At 44.1% G+C, this 17,838-nt stretch overlaps 8 protein-coding genes and 2 non-coding genes across 10 annotated transcripts; 3 read left to right on the top strand and 7 right to left on the bottom strand. All coding sequences in view use genetic code 12, as the record gives it.

The window, feature by feature from the left end:
• Positions 1–651: 651 nt before the first annotated feature.
• On the bottom strand, positions 652–739 carry CJI96_0000412. The gene has a single exon. It is a non-coding gene; the product is annotated as a tRNA-Lys (tRNA).
• A 556-nt stretch (positions 740–1,295) lies between these two features.
• Positions 1,296–2,996, bottom strand: CJI96_0000411 (uncharacterized protein; the record flags this gene model as incomplete). Its single annotated transcript, XM_029034636.2, has 1 exon — positions 1,296–2,996. The coding sequence occupies one exon, from the start codon at positions 2,994–2,996 to the stop codon at positions 1,296–1,298; it is 1,701 nt and encodes a 566-aa protein (XP_028889878.2).
• A 915-nt stretch (positions 2,997–3,911) lies between these two features.
• CJI96_0000410 (putative ATP-dependent RNA helicase) lies at positions 3,912–5,828 on the bottom strand (the record flags this gene model as incomplete). Its single annotated transcript, XM_029034635.2, has 1 exon — positions 3,912–5,828. One exon carries the CDS (start codon positions 5,826–5,828, stop codon positions 3,912–3,914), a length of 1,917 nt encoding a protein of 638 aa, XP_028889877.2.
• Positions 5,829–6,003: 175 nt separating this feature from the next.
• Positions 6,004–6,276, top strand: CJI96_0000409 (mitochondrial 37S ribosomal protein uS19m; the record flags this gene model as incomplete). The annotated part of the gene is made up of 1 exon (XM_029034634.2): positions 6,004–6,276. The coding sequence occupies one exon, from the start codon at positions 6,004–6,006 to the stop codon at positions 6,274–6,276; it is 273 nt and encodes a 90-aa protein (XP_028889876.2).
• A 68-nt stretch (positions 6,277–6,344) lies between these two features.
• On the bottom strand, positions 6,345–7,679 carry PTC6 (type 2C protein phosphatase PTC6; the record flags this gene model as incomplete). The annotated part of the gene is made up of 1 exon (XM_029034633.2): positions 6,345–7,679. The coding sequence occupies one exon, from the start codon at positions 7,677–7,679 to the stop codon at positions 6,345–6,347; it is 1,335 nt and encodes a 444-aa protein (XP_028889875.2).
• Positions 7,680–8,040: 361 nt separating this feature from the next.
• TTR1 (dithiol glutaredoxin) lies at positions 8,041–8,355 on the bottom strand (the record flags this gene model as incomplete). The annotated part of the gene is made up of 1 exon (XM_029034632.2): positions 8,041–8,355. The coding sequence occupies one exon, from the start codon at positions 8,353–8,355 to the stop codon at positions 8,041–8,043; it is 315 nt and encodes a 104-aa protein (XP_028889874.2).
• A 390-nt stretch (positions 8,356–8,745) lies between these two features.
• GLO1 (lactoylglutathione lyase GLO1) lies at positions 8,746–9,705 on the bottom strand (the record flags this gene model as incomplete). Its single annotated transcript, XM_029034631.2, has 1 exon — positions 8,746–9,705. The coding sequence occupies one exon, from the start codon at positions 9,703–9,705 to the stop codon at positions 8,746–8,748; it is 960 nt and encodes a 319-aa protein (XP_028889873.2).
• A 512-nt stretch (positions 9,706–10,217) lies between these two features.
• On the top strand, positions 10,218–11,168 carry CJI96_0000405 (3-methyl-2-oxobutanoate hydroxymethyltransferase; the record flags this gene model as incomplete). The annotated part of the gene is made up of 1 exon (XM_029034630.1): positions 10,218–11,168. One exon carries the CDS (start codon positions 10,218–10,220, stop codon positions 11,166–11,168), a length of 951 nt encoding a protein of 316 aa, XP_028889872.1.
• A 258-nt stretch (positions 11,169–11,426) lies between these two features.
• CJI96_0000404 lies at positions 11,427–11,498 on the bottom strand. Its single transcript has one exon. It is a non-coding gene; the product is annotated as a tRNA-Pro (tRNA).
• Positions 11,499–14,489: 2,991 nt separating this feature from the next.
• On the top strand, positions 14,490–17,594 carry CJI96_0000403 (uncharacterized protein; the record flags this gene model as incomplete). The annotated part of the gene is made up of 1 exon (XM_029034629.2): positions 14,490–17,594. One exon carries the CDS (start codon positions 14,490–14,492, stop codon positions 17,592–17,594), a length of 3,105 nt encoding a protein of 1,034 aa, XP_028889871.2.
• Positions 17,595–17,838: the final 244 nt, after the last annotated feature.

Genomic DNA, 17,838 nt, shown 5'->3' with positions numbered 1-17,838 from the left:
TCGGTTACACCAGAATCTGTCGCAAAATATACAGCCAGTTACGTCAAGCTGAAACTCAAGAAGTGCAGATACATACTTGATGTCTGCTGTGGTGGCGGTGGGAACACAATTCAGTTTGCAAAAGTGTGCAAGAAAGCGGTTGGTGTGGATATCAACGGAGCCAATATCAAGTGTTGCAAGCAGAATGCCTCTGTTTATGGAGTTTGCGATACAATTGAATTTATACAAGGGGATTGGCATCAGCTAAAGAAGGAAACTAGCTGGATACCTTTGAGAAGGAAGAAGTTTGACTTTGCATTCTGCTCACCTCCCTGGGGTGGGCCAAACTACAATAACAAAAAGTTTGATCTCGAAAAGATGGAGCCATTTGATCTACGAACAATATGTGTGAGCTTGAAGAAGAAATCATCTAACTTCGGTTTATTTCTCCCGAGATCGCTGGACGTTCAGCAAATTCGTGATATGACTAGGGAATTATATGGGCTGAGGCACAAAGCGCGGTTGGTATATGTATATAGTGATGAGCATTTAGTGGGGCTCTTGGTATTTTTTGGGAAACAATTTCAATAGCATGCTTGATATTTCAAGAAGGAAAAATATAGACCGCTCTCTCAGGTAAATCCACATCTATTAGTGAAAAATAGTAAAAAAAGCCCGATGCGGGGCTCGAACCCGCAACCTTTTGATTGACCTTATGTTTCTTAAGAGTCAAATGCTCTACCGATTGAGCTAACCAGGCTTCTTTCGAAACATTAAAATTCTTGCTCCATCTCGTATGGTTGTTTGAAAGTCACATGCTTCTTCTGTACTGAGCTCAAAAGCTATTGTTTTTTAAGGATGATGAGCTTATATTAATAACCTTGAATTTTTAGACTATGGGGCGCAGAGAGAAATTGATGGCAACCTAAAAAGGAGAATTAGGTAAGCTGTCCGTCAGTGTATATTTCTGGAGAACAAGGTTTATTTTTTCGGCATACACGGCCATGAAGTAAGATCATAGGAAAATATGTATATATATTGAGATTGCTACTACTTCATAGTAGAGCTGACCTCTGTTATAGCCGCCTTTTGTAAACATGAAGCTCGAAAATCGGCCTATCGCACCTCACGGTCACTGGCGAACTCTGCAAAGAAGTTCGCTATAGATTTGAATAAATGTGCCGTCGTACAACACACTCCATATGTTGGACATGCTGATCTTCAGTGATTGTTATTCACTTACGCTCACTACTCAGCCGAAGTGACAGGGTCTGAATTGAATCCTTAGCTCCTTTTCTTACTAATCATGGAAGTGTTCAATGATCAAAAATGAAATCAAGACGCTTGTTCCCACTATCCAGAGTCTTCAAAATATACTTTTGTTGCTCTTCAACGGTCATTGAGCTCCAGATCTTTTTTTTCTGTTTGTTCTTCCAAACGTAGTATGCCTTTGTCATCAAGATTATCGGGATCAAAGCTATCATAATAAAAGTAAGCTGCATATTCCCTCTCTTGTAAAGTGGCAAATCATCTTCTCGATAGATATTAAAGGCTGCTATTCGCCCACATTGAACGAGCATATTGTAAAGCGCAGAGCAAACGGACCTTGACTTGATGGAATTGGAATTCCTTGAAACCCAAGCCACGCAAATAGCATGGATGTAAGGTGCTGACAAGACCATCGTCACGAGAAACCACGTTACCCATGCATCCACCATGGTGCCACTCCACCATCTCATGGCAGCTAAGAATGGAATACTAAAAAGTGGCAAACTAAGACACACCAACGATCTTTCATTCACCTTTTCAGAAAGCCAAGTTATGAAAAACAACCCCACTATCTGAAGAATGTGCGATGGTATCGTCAACAAATTAACGTCGAAGGTGCTAAACCCTAGATTTTTCATTGCCAAAACCATGTAAGGCAGTACAGTGTTCATTGGCATGAATGCAAGCATCCCTATGGCATATATCGGCCACAAATTGTAGTCCCAGAAAGCATCTAGAATCTGTCTAAAGGTCAAGGCTTGTCTGTTGTGCATGCCTCCCTTAGAAGGGTCATCTCGAAGGATTCTGTTGACAACAATTTTTTCTTCTCTCTCGGTAAACCAACCTTTGGGATGCAACTTATTTTTTGTTTGAACGGCGGACGGTACCATTAAGTAAAATGACCATATTCCAATCACCAAGCCAATCCCTCCTTCAATAATGAAAAGCCATTGCCAACCTGTAATTCCTCCAATTCCTCTCATACGTAAAATAACATAAGCAAGAAGTGAGGTTGCAATCTTTGTGAGAGCAGTTGCGGTCCAGAAGTAGGACAAACGAAGAGGTAACTCTCCAGATTTGTAGAAGTATGAAAGCCATAAGACCATATCTGCTATGAATCCGCCTTGAAAAGCTCCGATAAGTGCCCTGCAAATCAAAAAGCCTGCCTTATTATGCATGGCACCTTGACACATCGAGACTATAGACCAGGCACACATTTGAATTGGGATAAATATATCTGGACCTAGAGCCTTCGAGATAATTTGCGATGGTACTTCTGCCAATAAAAAGGCGACTAAAAATACTGTATTCCCCAAATTGTACTCGTTTGTATCCAAGTCCATGTCCTCTAAAAGATTATCCGCCACCGCTTCTTGTAAATTTCCTCTGTTGATTTGTAACGAGACAAACATTATGCAAGCGCTTAGGATAACCCGATAATCAACCTTTCGCATGAGCCTCTTATCCTCTTCCAATGTCCACTTTAGGTGAGGATCAAAAGCTGAGCGACATTCGTACTTGGTCTCTTCGTACATATCCCCATAGTATTTAGCTAGGAACGGATCTGAAAATGGATTGGGCTCAGAAGGGTCATTCTTTGTGATCTCATTCAAAGACTCTTTTTCGAGTGTATCTTCAATTTGAATGTTTTCAGTTAGGGATGACTTTTTGAAAACCAAATTCGGAACTTCAAATGAAATACTCTCCAACTCCGATGATCTATTTGAGACAGCTTTGTCTGTTGTCATAATATCGTATCTACGAAGATTACATTTAGGAGCTAATCGACTCAACTACTTATAGGTTTTATCCAAACTATGGCGTCTTAATTTAATTCTAAGCACTGCAAATTTATCACAAGTGATATTGCGTCAATGAGACACCACAGCTGCAAAGGTGTAGCTATTTGGCTTGGTATTCCCATTATCATGAGAAAGACAGAGTTGAGTATGTATTCCACTTTATCGCCGTTATACCGCACCCGAGTTGCTCGTGAAATATCTTACACCTTCTTAGTTATTTTTTTTATCCTTTTTTTCTTTTTTTCTTTTTTTTTCTTTTTTTTCATCAATATTTCGTTTCCTTCTTCTCTGGGAAATCCATGACTTATTCAATTTGATCCACTTCCGTGATAACACCATTCAGTTTGCCTTGGATGCCAAGACCTAAATTCACTTGTAGAGAATAGCTGTGAGCTTGGCTCAAAGAAACAAACTTCAGGGCCAAGAGTTATTTCAGGAAGACTGTGGCTTAAGTGCCAATCTTTGACCTCATGTCTTGTGAGTTACACAATTCTTCATGTCATTAATCCATTATTCGTTGTAGTTGTTTGACAAGTGCAGGTAAGTAACCATTCCTCTGTCTATGAAATGAAATGAGGATTTACCTACGAAATTCTATGCATATCTTAGGAGAAGCGATGGTTTTGACTACGCCGAATTGCTGTGGAGTACAAAATCTCATGGTTTATGTATACGTGGTGTCGAGGAGCATTTTGCAATTTTTTGTGCGTTTCGCAACCAAGAACCAAAAATATCACCAACATCAGGGATTAAAAAATCTTATAGGCGAAACTCCCCTAAAAATACTATTTATAAGAAAAAGAACACAGAGTGTCTGATTAATAATATTCCTAAATTTTAAGTATGCATTATCTATAAATCTTATCTCGATAATTTCGTAAGCGTATCCTCGAACTGCGATTTCTCATGCTCATCTAAGTAAAGATCAATGGCCTTTGGATAAAGTTCCTCCACTGGGTTGTTTCTGCCTACGTCCTCCATGATGCTATTGAACCATTGGTTCTCGCCCTTTCCAAACACTAAGGTAAGAGCTTCACCTTTTTGATTTGCTCTGGCGGTACGACCCACCCTATGCACATACTCACGCGAGGAGACGGGCAAATCGTAATTGATGACATCCGTGATTGATAAAAGATCAAGTCCTCGAGCAATTAAATCCGTCGCAACTAATATATTTATCTGGCCACTGCTGAAATCTCTAAACACTCTGTTTCTGACGGACGAGAGATTATTCGTCGAATTCATGTATGCAACATTAACATTAACTGAAGGAATTAATCTCTTGAACAATGCTTCTAAGACATTCGCTAGTCTAAGAGTGGAGTCATTCGACCGAGAGAAAATCAACACATTAGAGAGCTTTTCTGCTTGTATCATGAGTTTAGCAAGCAAAAGTGGCTTGTAAGCTGAGTCACTCGAAGCAAATAGAATCTTGCTCTCGCTTAAAGTCGAAGGCACTGAAAACATCTCATTGACAAGCTGCTCTTTGGAGTTGACAACGATCAAGCGGGGCTTAACAAATTTGAGCTGTGACAACTTACCAGCATCTGTAGTCAATGTAGCGGAGAAAACCAATTTCTGAGTTTGAAGTTCCCAACAATTACCGACGTTCCTGGAAGGTTTCTTATGATCTTCTATTGCTTTGATCAAGATCTCGCTCCAATTTTGGAATGACTGATTGAGCAATCTATCGGCTTCATCAATTACCAAAAATCTTAATGCTTCAAAAGTGACTGACTCATTGAGAAGATGATCGACAAGTCTACCAGGTGTAGACACAATAATGTCTGGAATGTTTTTAGAAATTTTTATACCCTCATCTTTAATAGACATGTCACTTGATAAACTCACGATATTAAGTGGTGTCCCCTTACCAAGCTCAATGAGAGTCTGTGTGACCTGTTGAATCAACGGTTTTGTAGGCACTAAAATCACAGCTCTTACTCTTGCAACTATTCTCGTCTGTAGGGCCTCGATGATAGGCGCACAGTAAGCCAACGTCTTACCAGAACCTGTCGATGCGTTGACCAAAATATCACCTCTAAAATCAGGGCAGAGTCTATTTCGTTTGATATCGTCCAAAAGCATTTTGAAAACTGAGATCTGTACAGAAAATGCCTTCGTGAATCCCATGGCCGAGATATTATTCATCAAAGTATGCGAAAAGCTGAACTCAGTAAATGGGGCCGTTAGCTCGGGCAATGCATAGACGGGCTCTGCGAGCCAGTCGAGGGTCTTAAGATGTGCTTTAGTCGATCGGAGTGTTTCATCTCTCGGAAGCTCTGGTTGAGGCAAGGGCGCCAAATCCATTTTTTGAGGTATCTCCTCTTCGTCACTTCTCTCTGTATACTCTGTTATCTTATCCTTGTGCTGAACTGCTTTAAATTTTTGAAAAATAGATGCGTGTTTTTTGATATATGCCTTATCTAGGATATCATCACCCTTTTCTTCACCATGGTTATCATTATTCGCCCCATTATCTACTTCCATGGGATCATCCTGAGTTGTTCTCTTAGCTGGATGCAGATCTTCATCTGTAGAAGATTCCGTTTCCTCTTCATCACCATCATCACTTCCCGATTGACTTTCTTCATCCTCAGATTCACTATCGCTGTCACTGCTATCACTCAGCGATGGATTAGACGCATCTTTATCCCTCTCAGATTCACTCTCATGCTCTTCAATAGAAGTTTGACTTAGCTTTCTTTTTTTTATTGGAATTCCAGGCTTTCTTGACTCTTTTCCCCAGGTAGCCGGGTCAAAACGCCTGGCAAACATCAAACTGATATTCTTCAAAGGCTCTGCGTGGAAACACTCGCGATGCCCTTCTATCTAGTACAGATAGGTCCCATAAACTATGGGTTCCACGTGACCAACTTTTTTCTTCAGACACCGAGTATAGGACATGAACAATCGGTCTAGGAGGTCCTTCCAGATTTACCCATAATACAAAATGAAAGCCGCCAGGATATTACTAAAAGGACGTTCTGCATGGAAAGGCCCTGCTGTTGTTCCCTTGCCCATCGCCAACGCCGTTAAAACAGGAGCTCCCATCAGAACCAACGCTAGAGCTTGTACGATATTACCACAGTTTGTTGGATTGAAATTTCAAGTCCACAACGGAATGGAGTACGTGGAGTTCGAGGTGACCGATGAAGTGGTAGGAAGCAAACTTGGAGAGTTTGCCAGAACTAGAAAGTACCCACACCACACCAATAAGCTCTAAATGACCCCGAACGCACTTTGTACATAATAGATATTTTACTTGAAAGATGCAATATATTCAGCAGTAGTCTACCCTGATCCACGGTCCCTTGGAGAGTATGCGTTGAGACGCTCTTGACGAAGATGTCCCGTTCTATCGATCACTGGCCAGTTTCCCCATCCGCTCAAACGTATGACTAGGCAAGTGGCATTGTCGTCACCGCCTATATATTCTACAAATTTAACAACTTCTTCGGCACAGACCTGAGGTGTTGCTGCCTGACCCCTCATGTTGAAGTTCGTCATGATGATGTCCGCAACTTCCTGATCTGTGACTTCGTTGGTGATCCCATCCGTGCAAAGCACTAAGAAAGACTCGTCTCCTCCAAGCCCAACGATAGTGTGATCTTTGATCTCTTGTGCCGTGAGCTTCTTCAGTATGGTTTTATGATCGCCAAATATGAGTTGCGAGACTTCTGGCTCTGCGGTGACGCCTACTTCCTTGAAATTGAGATCACCAAATGCACGAGTGTTGGCCAATGATATGAATCTCTCTTCTCCGAACGAATCGGTCATAAAGTAATTAGCAGAGTACCTTCTTAATCTTGAAGATTCTGTGGGATTGGAGGGATGATGCGGGAGAGTTAATGGGTGGGCGTCTCCATTCTTATCAACCAATATCGCTTTCGTATCCCCCACATGAGCTACGGTCAACTTGTTGATTGTGCCTCTGTTGAAGTAATAACTTTCAAAAACAGGTTGGAATTCACCCTCCAGCTCAGAGTGGAGCGTTTCCATATAAAGTGAAGTGCACGTGGAACCCAGCTTGTTATCCTCTTGATTGAAGAAATCGTAGTCAGTCTGTAAGAAGGAAAGCGGCAACCTGAGCGGTAGGTCGTCCAGCACATCTCCCAAAGATGATAGCTTTCTCACTTGAGGAGAAACGTTGACCATCTTCTCAAAGTTCTGTTGTCGCTGCTTATACCAGCGCCGCCAGTAGCCGCCAATGTTTTTAGCATAGTCTTTGATTAGCCTATGTCTCACAGTGTCATCGTTGGCATCACACAATAACGATGACTCCTCCACAACGGAACCCAAGTTGTACAGCAAATATTTCAGACACTGGTCACCACCGTGGCCATCAAATATGTTGAAATTGAATATGGTCCTGCCATTGATGTCCAACACACATGCACTGTACTTATCTTCATTATATCTCCTATTCATTCGAGAGGTGTAGTGGCCAAGATGAGACGGCGACTTCAAGAGCGGCACTCGCAATTTGCATTTGGCGTTCGGCTTGAGGTCTTTAAACGAACGAACAGGGAACAGAGACCGATCAACGGAGGTGAAGGTCACAGAAGTGGAGAAGCATCTTAGCAGCCACTGTTTCAGAGGCACCTGCCGAAGCCTTTCTAAAGGCATGAATTGGGAAGAAGGAAGTGGGGTAATGAGGAAACTAGATCACAGCCAAGCGAAGGGGACTTTATGAAAAGAACCAAGGACTTTATTGGAGAATAAATTTATTACAGGCGTTCTTAGGTTGTGTAGATTACGTGCACGGCAAATGGATGCCTGGTGCCGCGCTAAACACCCAAAAGTTATCGGTTTCGGCAAGAGCAAGTCGCCTTCAGACAGTCAAGGAACAAAAAGAGAAATATGTTTAGATCGATTTGTTACCGCTTCTACATCAGTGGCCAACAACTAAATCAATTCTACAGTATTTGAGCTCATATATCACACTTCGGATGTGTAACCCCGAAGAAACTTGTCTACATATATACCTCTAGAGCGCAGCCTCGAGCATAGTGGACAACTTACCCTGAGAGTTCAACGCTTGCACGTCAGAGTTTCCACCCACATGCTTGCCGTTGATGTAGACGTTGGGCACGGTTCTCTGGTTGGAGATTTCCTCCAAGTAGTCCTGGATCTCTGAGCCGTCTGGGATGGTGTTGAGCTCCAACACGTAGAACTGGTCGGTGAGGGAGGAAATGGTCTGCTTGGTTCTGGAGCAGTAAGGACAGTAGTCCTTTGAAAAGATCATCACGGGGTGCTCGCTGATCAACTGGTTGACCTTGGTTTTGGTGGCGTCGGAAACCATTCTTGGGGATGATGTGAAAAAAAGACGTTTGAAAGAGCTGAACATTAGCAAGAAAAGTCAGATATTAGTTATCGCACTTTTGCTGGTAACTTCCTCCACAGTGTGTAGTGGGCACGACCTGAGAGACGACAAGCCTTGGGTGGGAGTATGTAGCAAGTTCACTGAGAGAATGGTAAAATGCTTGCTGAGTAAGCCAGTGTACAAAGTACTCTTGTTTCTGTGCGATTGTCTACTGCTTGGCTTCAATCGGCGCACCGTTTCTATCACGGAGCTTAACGGGTGCAAACCTACAATTGAGCACAGCATAAACTTAATTGATGTATAGACTATCCGATCTCACACGTAAGCCCTGGCTCCTCTTTACATGCGGGCTTTTTCTCGCCCGGGTTCCTAGTTGCTAAACATGTCCAGTGGAATGATCTCGATTGAGTATCCATCAGGGTCTCTGATAAAGGCCAAGTTCTTCATCTTACCCTGATTCCATTTAACAGCCCAGGTGACGGAGTCACCAAACTCCTTCTCTATCTGCTCGCAAAAAGCTCCTGGGTCCTTGCAGGCTACACAGATATGGCCGTATCCCTGCTTGGCTCCGTTCTCTGTAGAGTTGCCATTATGGTAGCCTTGGAAGTTGGGGTCACTCTTAGTGCCCCAGTTGTGAGTGAGCTCGAGAATACCTTGCTGGGAGGACTGTCTTGATGGAGGCTGCTCTCCCTCAGGAATATGTGAACCGTCGTGGTCGTAGCCTAGGAAGTATAATGTGAACTTGGCAGCCTCAAATTCTTTTTTGGCAAAAAGCTTCATGCCCAACACCTTCTTGTAAAAATCAAGGGATTTAGCGGCATCTCTAACTCTTACCATCGAGTGGTTGAGTTTGTACGTTGTAGCGTCTGTAGTGTCTGATTTCTTGCCATTGCCATGCTCGATAAGTTCAATCCAATACCCATCAGGATCCAAAGCAAAAGCAATATTCTTCTGTCTTCCGTCGCTCAACTTTTTTTGGAACTTGATTCCGTCGCCCAACAACTTCTTTTCAGCAGCCTCAATATTGTCCACGGAGAAACAGATATGTCCGAAGCCTCTGTTTTCAGCACCGTTACCATTGTTTACTGAAAAGTCTGGATCATTCTCGGTGCCATGGTTATGAGTCAATTCCAACACACCTTCTCTTGAGGCCCAATTGGTACCAGAGCCATCATCAATGGCAAGCATGTACAAGGTGAAGCTCTCGAAGGGGAATTTCTGGAGAAGCTTCATGCCAAAGTTCTTTTCGTAGAAAGCAACCGACACCTTTGGGTCCTTGACCCTGATACAGGTGTGGTTCATCACAAACGAGTCATCGATCTTCACCATTTCTGTCAACTTGGATGGGGTAGCACAGAAGTTTCGATTTGCGATTGCTTTATATGAGCGCAGATAAGCAGGTGCACACCGGGTGAGTTTAGTGGGTAAAAATCGTTTACAAGGCGAGGAAATCGCCCACTTCGAGACAATGGGACTCCGGAACATCGATATCGGGGTGATTTGTGTTCGACTGCTTCCGGCTTAGTGGACTTAAGCTGGCTAGTAAAAACAGACGCTTTCGAATATTAGGAGCCCTCACACGTGACCGGCCCGATGACTAAGCAAATTTATCCAATTACCTTGACTGAACTCCAAGTCCCTGACTTCGACGTGAATATTGCTCTAAGCGCAGCAGCGTCAAGATCTTTCAGTATCTTCTTGCATATCTTGCATTTTCTTCTACCCTAAAGAGGTCTTGTGAAACCCTCGCGAAGCCTGAAAAACTCGCTACTCAAGCAGGGCCTTGCAACTTAATCTCCGGCCGTACCGATCCTTTCATCAAGATCCTTCCATAAATCTTCATGTTTTTCAAAAGCCTGCTACATGCGATCCGCCGGTTCTCGGTGGCGCCTGTGGTTCGCTCCTCCTACACAGCTACTCCTCGAACTACCTTGACTGACCTCAGGTCTCTATACGAGACCAAAAAGCCCATCACCGTTGTCACTGCGTGGGACTTTCTTACGGGACAAATCGTGGACAAGGCCAAAGCAGATATTGCGCTTGTGGGCGACTCGTTGGCGATGGTGGCGCTTGGATATCCAGACACCAATGAGATCGAGCTTGACGAGATGTTATACCATGTGAGGGCAGTGAACCGAGGAAACCAGTCGTCGTTCATTGTGGCAGACATGCCATTTGGAACGTACGAGAAGTCAACAGAACAGGCAGTTGAAACTGCCATCAAGGTTGTGAAATACGGCAAGGCTCAGGCAGTGAAGCTTGAAGGTGGTCAGGAAATGGCTGACACCGTGAGGGCAATTGTAAGAGCTGGCGTGCCTGTTATGGGACACATTGGATTGACGCCGCAAAAACATCATACACTTGGAGGGTACAAGCTACAAGGCAATAGCGCTGAGAGTGCTCGTAAGCTCATCGACGATGGGTTGGCATTGGAGGACGCCGGTGCTTTTGGCATGATTGTAGAGTGTGTTCCCAATAAACTAGCGGGCATTGTAACAGAGGCGGTTAAGATTCCCACGGTGGGGATTGGAGCAGGTCCATATGTTTCGGGCCAAGTACTTGTGCTCGCCGATATGCTCCAGATGAACGACCCAGACAATTACAAGCTCGCTAAGTTTGTCAAGCCGTATATGCGGTTCTTTGAAGATGCAACGAAAGCTGTTTCTCAATATAAGCAGGATGTCGTGGACAAGGTGTTCCCCAATGCCGATCAGAACGGTTATAAGATGAAATCAGAAATTTTGCGAGACGCTCGCCAGTACGCTGAGTCAAAGAAACAAGCAGAGCTTTGAAACGTTCCAAAGCTCGTTAAGACGACTGTACCGTTACGAAGGTAGAAAAAAAGAGGTAGGGCTTGCCATTCACCATCATTTTGCCAGCCCGATGATAGACATGTATATATGCCAAAAAGAAATACACACTCTCAAGGTCCCCTTCGGTTATTTCTAAGTGTTTGGTCAATCACATGAGATGTTTGTCGTAAAACCGACAACCTATACCGAGTGATTTCCCACACATAAGATAGAAGCTTCAGTGGTTGCAAAAATAAAGGGGCAAGCTGGGAATCGAACCCAGGACCGCCCGCACCCTAAGCGAGAATCATACCACTAGACCACGTGCCCCTTTTTCGATTCTAGTATGAAAATGCGAAGTTTGATTCTATGAATTGAGACGCAGTACCAAATCGGAAATAGCTTTACGTAACAAAATACACCATAAATCACATAACTTGAGTCAAAAAAAGCTCAAAATTCCAAATCTGCAGGATTCAGATTAATTTGTTAACTTAAAGAACACCTTACTCAACACGGTAAATAAGTTGCATATAAAGCAAGCAATCTAGGGTACCAAGAACCTCAAGAATCTTTGGAGAGACATGTCTTTATCGTTTCGGGGTCAGATTACCGATATAGCCCCCAAGAAAAGACATTCACTTGTCGAGTTTGCAGCCAAGACTGAACCCCGGACTTGGAATCAACAACTGGAACGCGTCAAGTATAACCGACAAGATAGGGAGTCGACCCCACTACGGCTCTATTGTCTCAAATTAGAAACCATGAATGTAAGTCAGACTAAGGCAAGGAGGAAGAACTCTGCAACGAAAACCACGAATAACCTGAAATGAAGAAGGGATATGAATCGCCAGGAAGCCCAAGTGATACTGCCGAATCTTCGTCATCGACAACTGAAACAGGCCAAACTCAGCGATAGAGGAAGTACGACAATGTCGCGATATAGATGATCACTCGCAGGAGGACATTCCTAAAGAGGACACAGTGAGAGAGCAAAGGAAAAGTGCAGAAAGGGTCGTGAAGACATTGTTGGGCTTCTCAGTATTGTGATGTGAGTAGAAGGGATGTTGAAACACCCCCGGGCCGACGTTATGTCCTCGTGGTGATGTCATAAGGAAACGCTCACTACACAACAGTCTAGATAACACCTCGACTCGTGGGGGATCTCAACGACAAAGCCTCTTATCACCAAGGGCAACCACACAGTGCTAAAGAACCGGGTGGGCAGAACTCCGAGCGCCGGGCAAATTAGCACACATCTGCGTGCAATACCGCCTCGTAGTGGTATGAAGGACATTGGCTGAAACACAATAGCGAGCAATCCTCTTTTGACAAACCTCATAACCCGTCTGGCAGCAAATTCGAGGTCATACATCGTTGTACTTCTGGAACCCCAAGCAACAATAACTATTGGCTTCCTGGCGAATACCAGAAAGGGGGATTTGGCGTCAGCGGTCAAATTCCCGGGCGGGTGTGAGAAAACGAGAAAAAATCGACCGATGGCTGCAAAACCTTCTGTGGGCTCGTATCCCCCAAACGCATTACCCAAAGTGGGTCGAATTCGGGAGTCGGGCGGCGGATGCGATGGAAGCAGCTTACAAAACCATGCATTCAAGGGGCCCACCTCCAGGTTGGTCGGCGTCTGGATGATTGGGGGCCAAATGCCGTGTTTTAGTCATAGAGCGGTGCGAGCTCGTAATTCGCGAGACCGGCCCACAGAAAAAAAAATCAAGCAGGCCCCTGAGTTAAGCCTGTGGGGGCAAGCGATCTTAGAACGCTTGGGTTGCATTCCAAAGTAAAATACCAGAATTTTTTTTTAAAAAAGATTGAAAAAATCCGGCAAGTCTAAGAGATGTGGTTATGAAAGGGCAATTTCATTTTGCGGTGCCAGGGTCCTTGTTTTCTTGAGCTTGCCCTCTTCAGGTTACTACGTGGTCTGTTTTTTCGAGTCACGCACCTTGGCGAGCACAGAAAAAAAGTAGACTGTTGCTGGACTTTTTACCCCGGATTTGGCTATAGAAGGACTTCTGCTCGAGGTGGCGCAACGGAGCCGGGAGCTGCGGGCCGATGGTGAAAAAAGTTGGGAGATTCGTGCTAGCGTCTCAACCAGGCCGTGTTTTTGCTATCAAAGATTTTTAATAAAATTTTATGAATGATAGCTGTGGGTGTGTCTCGAACGCTGACTCCAGGACCTGCACATTTCTTAACAACTCCGAGATGATTGGCCCTGTTCACCAGATGCTGTACAGGCGTGCGTTTTTGAAGACGCTTCCGTTCAGTATTCCTTTGCACTGACTGACGCCAAAAGTGGCCCAAAAAGAAAGAATAAAACCTGGGGATTTCGCTAAACATAGAACATCTACGAAAAAAAGTCCAATCCCTCGCTGGCTGACAAGAGGTAACGGTTGACTTTTTTTATTTATTTGATTCTGTTCATTTCTTCGGAATATTCGCCGATCATCCAAATTCTTTTACAAAACCACTACCTGTTTTCGTTTTTTTATTCCGTGTTCCAGCTTTCCGGTGTCTCGTTAGTCATTGGTCCCAGTTTGAGCCTACATTCATTCTTCAATAGACCCCCTTTGTCCGACATTTGTCACCAGCTCACATCCCAAGTGAAAGAGGTGGTTTCATTATATCTTTAGAGTTCGAAAACTTACTTTTTTTCGAGGGACCACTTCCAAACGGTCCCCCAATCTTGTCCTAGTGGAGTGCGAGCGATATCCCGCACTTGTCCAATTTCAGATCTCGACTCTGAACACTATTCGGTGAAGTCAAACAAAAATTCAATAGAAGGCCAAAACAACTTCGAATTCGGCAAAGTCAAGCTTGATGATTGCAAACTCACCTGCGAAAAGCCGGACGCCCTCTGTTTCTTCCTACACTGGCCCAACCCAACCCATCCCAAAAAAATCCCTCCAAATAAGAACAGACAAACCTCGACCCCATGTTTGCACCATCTGCACCCGAGGATTCGCCCGTTTAGAGCATTTGAAACGTCATGAACGCTCTCACACCAACGAAAAGCCCTTTCAGTGTGCTGCTTGCGGCCGCTGCTTCGCCAGAAGGGACTTGGTGCTCAGACACCAACAGAAATTACATTCTCAGGTAAGCAGACGCAGCCTGTTGCCCAATGCACCAACTTCTGCCCCAGCTTCCAATGGGACTCAGCCAGAGTCTTCACAGTCCACTCCTTCAAACGATCATATCATCGTATTACATAACAACACCCACGCAAAAGCACCGTTACCAGACTCAAGGACGCTGTCTCCTTTGGGGATGCAAATGCCAAATCTGACGGCACTGTCTCCAGCGAAACATATGGTAACTTCTCCATCCACGGGTAACAACGTTCAGTTTAGATCGTCTCTGTCTGCCTATGGTACCTATGATGCCAACGGACTTCCCAAACACAACATGCCCTCACCTAATATTAACCTGAGCCTCAACACACCCTTGGCTAATTTGAATAGCACAACAACTCAGCTACAGCTCAGAAGAGCCTCTCATGCCGTGGATCCCACTCAATCCACCATTACTCAGCAGCCATCTCCTGTCACTGGCGACTCTCCAGACCTCAAGGACAAGAAGGTAGGATCAAACTGGCTGCTGAACTTTTCAGACGAAACAGCAAAAGCAAACCTCAAACAGTTTAGTCACTTACAACATTTGGAGCAAAACGGTCACCCACAATACAGACACGCATCATTTTCCGCCGTGTCCGGGGCTTCATACACCAATTTGAAAGATGCTCTCGCTATACAAAGCCATCAGTTTGCTGATGTACCACAGCAGGTGGGATTTGCTACACCTCAACACACAGCGGCAGAGATAGACTCAAAAGGTCTTTCTTCGCTTGATTTTGGCAACTTAGCTGACTGGTATGGCGATGAAGTTGCTAACAAGGGTGACTTCATGGAACTCGCAAGTGATTTGGAGTTGACACATCCTACGCTTCAACCAAAGAACCCAACTTCGGCTCAGTCTGTGGGCCGCCAGGGCTTCCAAACTCGCTTGAACACCATTCCTTCTGAATCTCAATTGGCTGGGAATAATGATATGTTCGATATGAATTACTATACAAGTCAAATCCACCAGTTCAATAGTCCCAGCCATCCCCACTACATCAAAGACAATGCTCTTTTGAACCTTGGTCTTCCAACCTCTTTAGACGGCCAACTGGACTTACTAGGCGCAACAAACAACGGTGGTGCTTTGGACGGACAGCATTCATCCAGTAGTCCTTCGCTGGTTCAGCCACCACAGAAGGATAATTCAAAAGAGTCCGACTCTAGCTCTTCCGATAAAGCCTCGAAATCTAAGGCTGCTAGACAGCCGCAGATTCGTAAACACAAGTCATCCTCAGTCTCCTTAGACAAGGACTTCAAAAGAGCCAAGTTGGGCTTTGTGAACGACACAGCGAATCTTGATTGGGTCAATGAGATTATGGCCGTCCCAGTCGCCCAAGAATTTCCACAAGCCTCTCATGAAACTGGCTTCATGAGTATGCCTTATCTTAATAACAATCACCTGCCAGATGAGGTCCTCACTCTATTTAAGCACAGGCAAGATGACTTGGTGAAGCAAAGAAGTCTCGTGAACACTGCAGAGGTGGCTGATATTCAAACAGGAAGACTTAGTCAGCCTATGTCTCGAGCACCATCTTCAAAAGTCCAGTTCACCATTGGAGATGGTCCTCAACAAGACTGTGTTACGAAAGAGCTCAGAGACAGGATCATTTTGATTAGCAACATGTCTGACTCTCAATTCCCTCCATTAGATGATCTAAATTCTTATATGTCACTTTACGAGAGCGAGTTCAACACATACTTCCCCTTCATCCACATGCCTTCCTTAAGAAACCCAATGGTCGACAATTTTGAAAACATCCCGTTGATACTTTCGATGTGTGCTATTGGCGCTCTCTACTCCTATCATGATTCGAATTCCTTATTACTTTTCAACTTGTCCAAGTATCATATTCACAATTTCTTTGAGAAGGAAGTGACGGCAGACAAGCTACATCAGAGAAAGGTTCCGTTGATGGCTCACCAATCCCTTGTGCTTCATATATTCATCTCTATGTTTCTCAACGAGCCAAACATGCTAGAAATCACGACGAAGCAAATGAACTCCATGGTTGGGTTGATTAGATCCACAAACTTTCACAGACCACTTGACCAGTTCTTGATTCCTCCCCCAGCGATTAAAAGCGAGACTGAACTCGGGACAATACAGAATAACTACGATTATTTTATCATGGCTCAAACGAGAATTAGGACAATTCTTTGCTTCTATGAGCTTGAGGTAATTCGCTCATGTCTTTTGGGTTCGCCAATGCCAATGAGCGGTACTGAACTTTTGAGCGGCACTCCCTGTATTGATGAACTCCTTTACAAGGCCGACAATTCTCGTGACTGGTATCACAGATACTTGATGTCTGAAAGTAAGGATTTGGTGAAGCTCACGAACAATACAGGACTCAACGACTTGTTTCAACAGCTAGTAAAGCAATACCCGCTTAGCCTGAAATTGCCATTCCAGACATTGTTGGTTCTTTTAATGTTTGTTCACGAGATGATATCAAAAGAGTGGAAGTCACACGGGGAAAATATGAGTCTGTTCAGATGGAGAACTAGAAGCAAGCCAATACTTGAAAACCTTCTTGAATCATGGGAAGTGCTCTTTGCAAAGAATGGCGGCTTTTTTAAGGTAAATTCTTACAATCGCCACCTTCTTAATGAGCACAAGGAACTCCAAATGATTTTGCCGCTTCTTTTACTCGCAAGATTGAGATTGTGTGTGAACATCACACCAGTGACAGAAAAGGTACTTCAAAAGGATTGGATGCTGATGTCAAACCTTCTTAACAGGCTTGAGGATGATGCAGATGCTTTAAAGGCAGCAGCAACCCATGCATTGGAGATTTTACGTATTTGGGCTCACAATATCTCTCTGCTTAGCGATTCCAAGCAGGTTTCAGTGAGAACACCAGTTTTCTTTGTTACTTGTATTTTTGCGGCCATGTTGGTTTTGCAGAAGGCCCTTCACTCGTTGGAGAAGCAAGGGACGCTTAGTGTTCGGGACAGAGTGTTCTGGCTTGAGTGTGAAGCTGTGTTGACCACTGTTGAGAGAACGCTCTCACCAAACGAAGACTCAGAATCGTATTCCGAATTTTTACGCAAGCTGTCACAAGGAGTGTTCGACTTTGTCTTAAGTAAGTCGTTCAAGACTAATGTGAACACAGCCATTGGTTTTGCCAATAGCGACGATATGGAGAACTTCGATAAAGCGATCGGTCAATGCAAGCTCTCAGTGCAAGTACTTGGGCTTGGAGTCCGTATACTTGCCGATGCTCCACTTTGGCCATTAGCCATGGGATTCGCTGAAGCATTTAAGAACGTTGCTATCCATAACAAAGACTAATGTTACATATTTATTTATTTAAACGACACGAATAGATGCTAGAAATCAAGATTTGTAGTAATTATTAATGGCTGCGAAATTGGGAATCGAGGCAAATTAAGTCTTCAAGGTAAACGTCCCTTGTAGAATGCAGCTTGATGATAATCAAGCGGATAGTAGTGTAATTCAAGAGAACACACAAGTCCCGAGGGAGAGCTTCTATGCTTTTTTGGTATCTTGCATAGGCTACCATATGGTCTTTTGT

This window comes from Candidozyma auris, chromosome 1, assembly GCF_003013715.1.
Source record: "Candidozyma auris chromosome 1, complete sequence".
In the NCBI taxonomy this organism is placed as follows: Eukaryota; Fungi; Ascomycota; class Pichiomycetes; order Serinales; family Metschnikowiaceae; genus Candidozyma; species Candidozyma auris.
The sequence above is the reverse complement of the archived record's forward strand: the minus strand, read 5'-3'. Positions and strand labels throughout refer to the sequence as shown.